Source organism: Erpetoichthys calabaricus, chromosome 11, assembly GCF_900747795.2.
Source record: "Erpetoichthys calabaricus chromosome 11, fErpCal1.3, whole genome shotgun sequence".
Lineage (NCBI taxonomy): Eukaryota > Metazoa > Chordata > Cladistia > Polypteriformes > Polypteridae > Erpetoichthys > Erpetoichthys calabaricus.
Window position 1 is genome coordinate 72,989,802 of NC_041404.2, and position 12,108 is coordinate 73,001,909.

General features: G+C 38.3%; 1 protein-coding gene across 1 annotated transcript in view; it reads right to left on the reverse strand.

The window, feature by feature from the left end:
* Positions 1-12,108, reverse strand: part of huwe1 (HECT, UBA and WWE domain containing E3 ubiquitin protein ligase 1) — a 387,803-nt gene that overhangs the window by 297,259 nt on the left and 78,436 nt on the right. The window contains 2 exon segments of the mRNA XM_051933601.1: positions 1,020-1,082; positions 3,606-3,758. Of these exon segments, the coding sequence (XP_051789561.1) occupies positions 1,020-1,082; positions 3,606-3,758 (216 nt within the window).

Consider the following 12,108-nt stretch of genomic DNA (forward strand, 5'->3'; position numbering starts at 1 on the left):
CCATCAATACATAATTAAGCGGCGTATGCTGCTACGCCGCAAGTTAGCTAGTTGTAAATATTTAAACAAATTTAAAAATAATCATGTATTACAAAGTACACAATAATCACCTTCAATAAAAAAGTTAATTGGCTATGACTGTTGCAGTTAAATGTGAGTGTTTCAGGAAGACCCAACCGAGCTTTACTGTTGAAGAGACCTTTTCTAAAAATGTATTTTACATTACATACCAAAAAGCCGTGATAATTACTTGCTCCTTCTGCCACTATACACAATAGGATAGATCAAAATATTAAAACACAGAAATGATTACAACTCTCATTATATTACACATCTGCTCCCCTTTTATTTCCCTTTGAAAATGAATGGTAGCTGTACTGGAAGTGGATATTTTAAATAATGCACTGTATGAAAACGGTCTTGTCTGAACTATCCCAAGGAATATTTGAACCCTAACAACTGAACATCTTTATTTTGAAACTCTTAACATTTAAATGAATCTTGAATAAATTAAACAACTTACCACAATGGTCAAATAAATTCTATATTATATATTAAGAGAGACTGTACCACATTACCTGCTAACATTTCTGTCCAAGTGTTTGCCAGTGTTTTAAATTGTTTAAATTATAAACTTGCTCTTGATATATATATATATATATATATACATGGTGAGCTATGTGCACAAACTAAGCAACCAAGAGCTCAATCTCATTTTCAGGTACTTAATCCTTCCAAACTTTACATTGTCAGGAAGGAATATAAGGAAAAACATTTTTGGACATGATGTTCAACTGGGGAGAAAAAAAGCTACAAAAAGTATATTTAAATTTTGGCAAAAAAAAAAAGTACTTTCTTAGATTGCTACAAAACTAAAATGCAATAAAAGACTGAGCCAAACTAAATTTTAAAATTTATGCTAGACAATACACAACTGATAAAGTGTAAAAGTGAAAGAGGCAACTGTACAGTAATGCAACAGAATTAATGTTTTACATCAACTTCATAAAATTGCTCACCATCATGGGCAAATCCCTGCAGCATTCTGCAAGTCCAAATCCATTTTCTTTTCCGCCCCAACTCTAAAGAAAAATTTAAATACAATAATTTAACTATTGTGAAAAGAAATCTACTACTACTACTTGAAAGGACTATGCTTTAGTTGCAGTATGTGAAGGGTGAAGTGCAAATATCAAATAAACACTTTCACAAAAGGATACAAGGATAAAACAACAGCTTCCGTGGTGCAGCGGTAAGAACTGCAGACTTGTAATCAAGAGGTCGTTGGTTCGATCCTGGCTGCCTCGCAAATTTACCATTTTGAGTAGTGAGCTGCTCTTATTGTTAAAATTATACTAGGGGGCTCCGCATCCTGCTCACTTCGCTTGCCCACCCCTGGGTTTGGATTACCAGATATACAATTTAAAGAGTTATTTTCATGGGAATTGTTACATATGCGAATTGTTACATATGCATTATTTTTACTTTTACTTTAAAACCTTTGTAAGAACAATACAGTCCTTTATTTCCGGCCCCGGGCGTGGTTACATGTTTCTCACAGTACGTATAACGCTTCTCGCGTTATAAAGGGGGTGCGGCTGAATGCACGCTAAGGAGATGTCATCTGATCATCTACCGTCTTTCTGCTGCTGGCGAGCTGCGTGCTCTGCTGGTCTCGCTGCCCAATCATTTCAAAGCCTGTACAGTAGCTGTCCTTTTGCCACGTCGTATCTCTGCTGCTCGCGTTGAGGTGTGGGGGAGTGGTATTCAGGGTGGCTGAACGCACGCTAAGGAGAAGCGGTCGGATCACCTGCTGGCTTTCTGCTGCTGGCGAGTTGCATGTTTTGCTTGTTGCTTGTCATTGTTTTAAGAGCTGGGAGCACATGAATCGTGTCTGCCAAAAGCAATCCAACAACAGCTAGGTTAGACGTCCGTGGACTTGTTGTACATGTCTCTCTGCCTTGTCTCGCATGACATTGTAAAAACAATACTTGTCCTTTATTTCCAGCCCCAGGCGTAGTTAAATCCCTTCCTCGCAGGACGTATAACGCTGCACGCGTTGTGAAAGGGGGGGCAGCTGAACGCATGCGAAGGAGATGCTGTCGGATCATCTGCTGTCTTTCTGCTGCTGTTGCGCTGCCCGTCAATCATTTTAAAGCCTGTACACCAGCTGTCCTTTTGCCACTTCGCGTCTCCGCCGCTCACGCTGTGAAGGGGGGGGGGGGGTTAGGGTGGCTGAACACACGCAAAGAGAAGCAGTCTGATCATCTGCTGGGTTTATGCTGCTGGCGAGCTGCATGTTTTGCTTCTCATTGTTTTAAGAGCTGGGAGCAAGTTAATGTGTCTCTCACGGGACTTCAAATTGTCTTCCGAGAAGATCACACCTCGTCTCCCTCCCAAAGATTTTTTTTTTTTTTTTTTTTATAATAGAGACACAATAAAAACATACATTTGATTTGTATCTGTAAAACCTGGTGTAAATTTATAGTACTTGTAAAAGTTAGTTGGGTTTTTTTTCTCCCACTTTATTCTCTCAGTCAAGATCACCAAACAACCCCCCTCAAAGATCTGATGCTATTAGTTTCTATTTGAAACTGGGAATAACTATGTGAGTGGTGTTTTGAGACAATGGAACTGGAAATTCTCTGATCTGGAGGGATAAAAGCTGACACACAAACACTGGTGAATAATGCCTTCTTGGTATCTCATTGTCACTTGAATTTTTTTGTATTCAGTTTTATTGAGTGTTCCTGCTCACGATGAATCAGTATGCACCTTATAGTCCATGTCAAAGCTGCACTGAAGAAAATAAAGACATTTAAGCTAATCAAATAGCTTAAATATCATAATGCAACAATTAGTACATTGTTTACTCCTCTTGTGATACAAGAACAGAACACATTCACAATGCCATATAGATGGGCACCAACTTCACATCTTTTGCACTGAAGGAACAGAAAGGCACTGGGAGGAGAGGACAGGGTGCACATGACTAAAGTAACGAGTGAATTGAACTTGTTTACCCCTTATAAACATGGGGCTTTCAAACACACACTATTACTTACCAAGGCTCTTTAGAAACCCGGCATATACTATTAGAATCGAGCCACAAATATTTGAAGAAAAAAAAAAACTTGAAAAAATATATACTTAAACACACTTGCAAGCAGTGGTGAACTTAATTAAGGTGATGTTCATACTTTTAGTCACCTCTGGTATGTAAGTCTTCAGAGATGTAATTGTCTCACAAATGCCAATGGAGGCAATACTACCCAACTAGAGGCTTCACCTAAAATCTGCCATGTGGTTTACTTGTTCTTCATTAAACTCTAATAATGCAACCAATGACAACAGCAGGAGATGGAGCTTATGCAAACCTGTGCAAGACCATTAAACAACTTACATAGGTTTATATAGGGTCCTGTATACAGCCATATCCATGCATAAAAGACCAAAACAAGAATGAAAAGGATCATACCAGGAAATAATGCAGGGTGAGAAAAATGTTCCAAAAATGTTTCTTTCAGATATATAATTACATTGGTAAACCAAGGAGGAAAAGTAATGGAAAGAAACCAGAGTGTGAACATTAATGGAATACTAACCTCTGCTAGATGCTGCAAGCGTGACAGTAATGGGGCTCTCTTGTCTGAACCAAGCCTGGTGATATAATTGGATCGCTTGCTGAACACATAGAGCAAGTTGAGCACTGCAAGTACCACCTGCATATCACAGGAGGCCAGCAGTGTTGTCAAGTGCTGTTAGAAGGAAAGAGAGAAATAAAATTAACCAATCATTTATGACGTATTTAGCAGTTTTCTTCAGCTTGTGAAATCAGTTAACATTTGATACCCAAGGTCAAATACAAATGGGAAAAGTCACAAATCATTGTTGATTCACACTTTCAATAAATGACTAGGAAAACATACCTAGACTAAAGTCAGGTCCAAGTCTTAACATAAACAACTGAACCATAATACAGAATTATCAACATACAGGGCAATAGACTCTGAAAAGTTAGCCATCATTCTTCCCTTCCACTCCACTCCATTAATCAGAATGCATATTATAAAAATGCAGAATCTTTCTGCTTATGTATTAGGATGGAGATTCCAAAATTTTATTTACTTTAACCAAAAATATTTTACCTCAAAACAACAAACATATGTCTAAAGTAACACACCTAGTAACCTTTACTTAGAAATGCCCATGGTTATTACAGCACAATTTGTTACTTCAGGATTCTCATATACAGTTAAGTCCATAAATATTTGGACAGAGACAACTTTTTTCTAATTTTGGTTCTGTACATTACCACAATGAATTTTAAATGAAACAACTCAGATGCAGGTGAAGTGCAGACTTTCAGCTTTTTTTCAGCCATTCAAGAATTTTCCACTTCTTTGCTTTAATAAACTCCTGGGTTGCTTTCGCTGTATGTTTTGGGTCATTGTCCATCTGTATCATGAAACGCCGCCCAATCAATTTGACTGCATTTAGCTGGATTTGAGCAGACAGTACGTCTCTGAACACCTCAGAATTAATTCGGCTGCTTCTGTCCTGTGTCACATCATCAATAAACACTAGTGTCCCAGTGCCACTGGCAGCCATGCACGCCCAAACCATCACACTGCCTCCACCGTGTTTTACAGATGATGTGGTATGCTTTGGATAATGAGCTGTTCCACGCCTTCTCCATACTTTTTTCTTGCCATCATTCTGGTAGAGGTTGATCTTGGTTTCATCTGTCCAAAGAATATTTTTCCAGAACTGTACTGGCTTTTTTAGATGTTCTTTAGCAAAATCCAATATAGCCTTTCTATTCTTGAGGCTTATGAGTGGCTTGCACCTTGCCCTGCACCCTCTATTTACTTTCATGCAGTCTTCTCTTTATGGTAGACTTGGATATCGATATGCCTACCCCCTGGAGAGTGTTGTTCACTTGGTTGGCTGTTGTGAAGGGGTTTCTCTTCACCATGGAAATGATTCTGCGATCATCCACCACTGTTGTCTTCTGTGGACGTCCAGGTCTTTTTGCGTTGCTGAGTTCACCAGTGCCTGCTTTCTTTCTCAGGATGTACCAAACTGTAGATTTTACCACTTGTAATATTGTAGCAATTTCTCGGATGGGTTTTTTCTGTTTTCGCAGCTTAAGGATGGCTTCTTTCACCTGCATGGAGAGCTCCTTTGACTGCATGTTGTCTGTTCACAGCAAAATCTTCCACATGCAAGCACCACACCTCAAATCAACTCCAGGCCTTTTATCTGCTTAATTGATAATGACATAACGACGGACTTGCCCACACCTGCCCATGAAATAGCCTTTGAGTCAATTGTCCAATTACTTTTGAGCCCCTGAAATGAAGGGATTGTGTTCAAAAAATGCTTTAGTTGCCTCACATTTTTATGCAATCATTTTGTTCACCCCACTGAATTAAAGCTGAAAGTCTGCACTTCAACTGCACCTGAGTTGTTTCGTTTAAAATTCATTGTGGTAATGTACAGAACCAAAATTAGAAAAAAGTTGTCTCTGTCCAAATATTTATGGACCTAACTGTATATATATTTCACAAAATTAGCCCCAATACACTCTGTTATACTGTTTTAGCTTTCATCTGTTACTTAGTAAACCTTGCTCCACGGTAAAGTCACTGAATAAAAATACCCTGTATCTATTCTTAAAATAAGCATATTAATGTAGTATTCTTCTCCATGACCGCCACTGTTCATCACTTGGCAAAACAAAATCATTTGTTATCAGCCTTGTTTCAAATTTTAAGTGACACACTGGATTTGCCTATGTGAACTTCTCACCCCTGTTTGGTTCAATGTGCTCCCATTCATTTGCTCTAAACATTATGCCAAATCCTTAGATCTATTTCATAATTTGCTCTAAGTCCTCTGTTCCTTTTCCCATCCTCCACTACGTAACTTACTATTCTTAAAAAACTGCTATCCTTAACCACCCCTAAAATACAACTGTGGTCAACATTACTGGCACCTTTGAATTTTAGTTAATTAATATAAAAGATCTTCAGAAATAATTGGAAGTGTCCTAATTTATATTATAATATTTTAATAGTATGTTCAAAGGTATACAAAAAAAGCGTGCACAACTTTAAGACTCACCTAAAATCAATTGTCCGTGCTCACATGACTTCAAGGAACCAATGAATAATAGCATTAACAAAAAAAACATTTTGTCTTGAAAACTGACATTCTTCCTAAATCTCACCTTTCTACTGTAAAACATGCAAAACACTAAAAGTACAAAGTCAGAAATGTATAAAGCATGATATAAATAATAAAAATAATAATAATATGAACAGCACAATGCATGTGTGTGAGTGACGTGTCACTTTTGGATTCCCAGAATCACTGTTTCACTGCCTGAAGACAGATTCACTTCATCATCACTGCTGATTTCTTACGAGATACCATTATGACGCTAGGAGAAGACTTGTCCACGCCATTGCCCAGGTAAGGCTCAGGCGGAACACTAGACATAACGATGCTCAATGTAACATTTGGCACTAACGCTGTTGGCACTTTTACAGCCCAAGTAAACCTCAGGTCTTGCACAAGATGCGTCAATACCGATGCCCAAGTGACACTCAGGACTAACGCTTTTAGCACTGTTTTTAAAGCTTGAGTGAAGCATGGGTCTAATGCTAAGAATGTTAATGTTTAAAATAGGTACAACACTCACCACCACATTCCTTTAACACAATGCTGAAGATGAGCGCTGCCAGAGACAATCAGAAAGGCAATTACCACCAAACATCGGGATGCAAAAAGGTACAACGACCTCACCAAAAGACCTTCGAAGTCCTATATCTATAGTTTGCAATGTTACTAAGATGTTTTCTACTCGTGGAAAGGTTGAGAACCGCCTAGGATGTGGTGGGAAGAGAAAATTTAATCCAAAAAGTCTTGAAAATGTGAACTGCTGAAAACACACCACATAGAACATCCAAAGAACTCAAAGCTGATCTGAAGTTGGAGGGCTGGGGGGTTTCCAACTAGTATCATACACTGCACACTAAAAAGGTAGGTCTTTATGGGCAGAATCCTGCTGAAAATCAGACATAAAAAAGCAGGACTGACATTTGCCCAAACCCACCTTAGGAAACCACAATTCTACTGTAAAAATATTCTGTGAGCAGATGAAAACAAAAACTGAGCTCGTTGGCACTGCAGACCAACGATTATAGTTATAGGCAGAAAAATTAAATTTCTACAGAAAAAAAAGCCTTTCCAAAAGTTACATTTAGTGAAGATTTCATAATGTTGTGGGGCTGTTTTCCTGCGTCAGGAATTGGAGGCCTTGAATGTGTCAACAGAATCAAAGTCAGAGGATTAAAAAGATATTTTGGAGTAAAACATGCTACCTAGTGTAAGAAAGCCAGGTGAGGGTCAAAGGTTATGGACCCTCCAGCAGGACAATGACCAAAAACAAAAATACAAAAGAATGGTTAAAGAGGGTTGTTTCAAACAAGGCTAGCAACGAGAACTGATCTTTCAATTGAGAACCCTTGGAAATAGCTGAAACCTGCCACTGGTAAAAGTCGAAATATTCATAAGCTGGAACAAATCACAGTTCAAGAGCAGGTGAAGCTACTAGTAGACAGATAAGAAACTTAGATGCCTACAAAAATGTTTATGTAACGAAATATTACTGAAGGGTGACAATAATCCTATCAAAGTGATACTTTTCTCTCAGAAATTACATTTACAGTGACATTTACTGTTCTTGCTTTGCATATAGTTTTATTCAAAGCAGCTTACAAAATTACTACATTCAAATAACACACATATCTTATGTAGATATTTTGAACATACTATTTAAAAATTATGATATAAAACTTGTATATTTCCAATTATTTCTAAAGATATTATACTTAACTAAAATGCAAACTTGCCAATAATGTTGGCCACAAGCATAAAGGTTAGATGCCACGTGGAATTGCCAGGATAGACTAAAATTTGCAGCAGTAGTGTCAAAGAGAACAAAGGAAAACATTGCATTAAAAAAGCATACACTCTTAAGGATTTATTTATTCTATCCTAACCCCATATGGTATTTTCTAAACATTTAACCTAAACAAACATCTGTCCTAGAAATTAAACGAGATAGCCAACATCTGCAAGTACCCAACATTCAGTTTCCTTTATTATTGGCTGCCCGGGAACAAGGAGTAAAAAAGGATGTAAAACTAATCATTTTTGATGAATTTCCTTAATTTCAAACTGAATAAACGAGAGAAATTCAACCTTTAATATATTCTGAGAAAAACATAATTGCATAAAGAAAAAAAATTAACAGACCCCTAAAAATTCTAATGAACAAAGCGCAAATTAAATTGTTTTCCATTTATGTCAAACTAAGTTGATCAGAGTGTGTAGGAACTTTCAAGAAGTAATCAGTGACTTCCCATTACGCTGGGGTATAAATATGAGGTGGCATACAGGCCAAATTCCCTTATTCATTCACCAACATTGAAAAGGTAAGAACACACAATTCAAGTGATGGAAATGTGTGTTGACCTTCATAAGTCAGTAAATGGTTGCCCAAAAACAAAGAACTACTTGCCTAGTAATGCCCATATCTATAGTCAGTGCAATAGTTTAAAATGATGAAATAAACTGGATCTGTGACCAATGCACCTATGAAGAGGAGACATTTATTGTGTTCCTTCGCACCTTGAGCAGGATGGCAAGAGAGCGAAAAACAAATACCAAATGTTTTGGAGAAGCACAGAAAAAAAGTAGCATCTTCATCTCCAAGTCTCCAAAACTACCATCAGACACTACCTCCAGGGCAACAGATCTGGAATGCATGCCAGAAAAAATGCCTATCATTTAACAACAAACATCATTGCCTAGAAGTTGTTAAACACTACTGGAGCTTTGATTGGAACCATAGTCTATGGTTAGACAAAATAAAAACTTGAGCTTTTCGGAAACAAACACTCAAGGCGAAATTGACATAAAGAGAAGGATGGCTATATCGAAAAGATCCTGCTCCCCAATATAAAGCATGGTGAAGGTTCTGAGATGCTGAACGGCTATTATCCTTCCAAAGGCTCTGTGAACCTTGTTAGGGTACATCATGGTATTAAACCTGGCTGCCTCTACCAAGAAACAAAAACTGAGTCATCGATAGATCTTGCAGCAGGACAATGATCCAAAACATACGTCCCACATTGACGCAAAAATGGTTAAAGTAGTACAAAAGTAAAGCTTCAGCCATGGCTGTCTCAGGCCACAGACTTAAAGCCCATGGAAAACTTGTGGAGTGAGCTGAAGAGTATAGTGGCATAAGAGGACCAAGGACTCTGGATGATCAGGAGAGATTACATAAAGATGAATGGTTTCAGAGTGCCTGCTCTATATGCTCCAATCTTATAGGAGAAGACTATGTGTTGTCTTGCTGGTAAAGGGAGGTTGCACAAAGCACTAAATGAAGAGGTCCCAATAATCGTGGCACATATGGTTTTGTTAAAAAATATCTATTTCTCACTACCTAAATTTTTTGGTTGTTCCTTCACTACTATAACTGTATGGGTTACTATTAATGAAGAGTTTTCTCTTTTAGTTCATGGTTCACTGTTCTGTGTAACTTCCATGTATTAACATTTCCATTAATTAATGTTTGGGTTACAATAAATAGAGATAATCTCATTGTTGTGTGATTAAGTAATATGTAATGGTACAGTGTTTTCCTCTGTACACTGGCTTGCCTACCCTTTAATAAAATTCAATTAAATTCTCAAAAAGGAATTTTTCTCAGAATAAATTTCAGTTATATGTTGGATTTCTCAATATTAAGTGCAGTATTAAGATAATTCAACAAAAGGCAATTTTTAAATACCCTTTTTACCTCATCTTTCACTGGGATGTCTAATTGTGGAGTTACACACTAGTTAAGGAAAAAGTACCATTAATATATTATATTTACAGATGTGCCAAGTTGTTATAACGTAACCTTGAGAGAATGTCACGTAAGACTGGCCTCACCGTGCACATCCAGGCTTTCTCTGACCACCAAAGATCTTACAGAGAAGCACTAACTTCTGCCAAGAACACCCATTATGGCAGAATAATAGAAAGTGGCCATGATAACCCAAGGGTTTTGTTCTCTGTAGTTAATAAACTACTCGAACCCGCATCTGGTCCAACTACCTCTTCTACTGAAGTCTGTGAGGAATTCCTCCACTTTTTCCGTAACAAAATTAAAGATCTAAATAATTCAACTAACATAAATATATCATCTGTTTATATCTCTCCCTGTTTTCCAACTCCATCCAGCTCCTTCTCTAAGTTCTCACCAGTCACTTCTGCGTTTGTTAATAACCTGCCTTGTAAGATGAGGCCAACTACTTGTGTACTGGACCCCATCCCCACCACACTACTTAAATCCTGCCTTCATGCCATAATCCCGACTGTTACAACAATAATAAACTCATCCCTTGACACTGGCTCCGTGCCGCTCACTTTTAAAATTGCTTCTGTAACCCCAATGTTAAAAAAGTCTGGCCTTGATGCTGACAATCTTAACAATTTCTGGCCTATTTCCCACTTACCTTTCCTGTCAAAAGTTCTTGAGCGTGTTGTAGCTTCCCAACTCACCAATTACCTAACCTCTAATAATTTGATGGAACCCTTTCAGTCTGGTTTCAGGGCGCGGCACAGCTGTGAAACTGCTCTGCTACGGGTAACCAATGATTTGCTTATGGCAGCAGACTCTGGACAAACTAGCATATTAATTCTGTTAGACCTCAGTGCAGCATTTGACACAGTCAGACATGACATCCTACTGTCCAGAATGGAGAACATGCTGGGTACCTCTGGCACTGCCCTCCAGTGGTTCAAGTCCTATCTGACTGATAGGCAAGAGTTTGTAAGTCTTGGCAACAGCAGATCCAACTCCGTGCCAGTCACACAAGGAGTCCCTCAGGGCTCTGTCCTTGGTCCTCTGCCTTTCTGTATTTATATGCTTCCCCTTGGCCATATTATCCGTAGTTATGGATTGGGTTATCATTTTTATGCAGATGATACCCAGCTCTACTTCAATGTTAAAAGTGGAACTTCATCAGAGCTTTCTCAGCTCACAACCTGCCTTAGTGAAATTAAAACCTGGATGGAGCAGAACTCTTTAAAATTAAATTGCAATAAAACTGAACTCCTGCAAATTGGGACTAAAATGCAACTTAATAAAATGAGCTCCTTCCCAGTCCATCTTGGCAGTGATCTCATCAGACCTGCCTCTGCTGTAAAAAATCTTGGTGTCATTTTTGATTCCTCCCTCACTTATTCCGCCCACATAAATCACATTAAGAAACTTTCTTACTTTCACCTCCGTAACATATCCCGTGTTCGCTCCTTCCTCTCCTTCTCTAATGCTGAGAAACTTGTCCATGCTTTTATCACATCCTGCATCGATTATTGTAATTACCTACTGGCAGGTGCCCCTTCTAATCTTATATCACAGCTCCAGCTTATTCAAAACTCAGCTGCAAGAGTCCTTACTCGAACCAGCAGCAGCGAGCACATCACACCCATCCTGCTCCGTCTTCACTGGCTCCCTGTGTCCTACAGAATCGAATATAAAATCCTACTAATAACCTACAAAGCTTTAAATAACCTCGCATCAAACTACATCAGTGACCTCCGCCATCACTATGTGCCTGCCCGCCCACTAAGGTCCTCTGATTCTGGTAATCTTGTTGTGCCCCTCACTAATCTACACTATGGGTGACGGGGCCTTCAGCTGTATAGCGCCCAGACTCTGGAATGACCTACCAAAATTAATCAGGTCAGCTGACTCCATGAATTCTTTTAAAAAACAACTCAAAACTCATCTGTTCAGGAAGGCTTTTAGCTCTACTTGACTTTATTACCTTTCTCTCAGTTTACTTCTCTGTCAAGATGCCAATGTAACCTTTATGTGTGTGCTAGACCATCAATTATGTTTTTTTTTGTTTTTTTTTCAGAATTTACTGTCTTAATCTTCTTTATTTATTTATCTGGTTTGTACAATGCTATATACTGTATATTCTGCCGTTCTTTATTATATTCTGTAACTGCCTTGAGCATGGGAAAGGT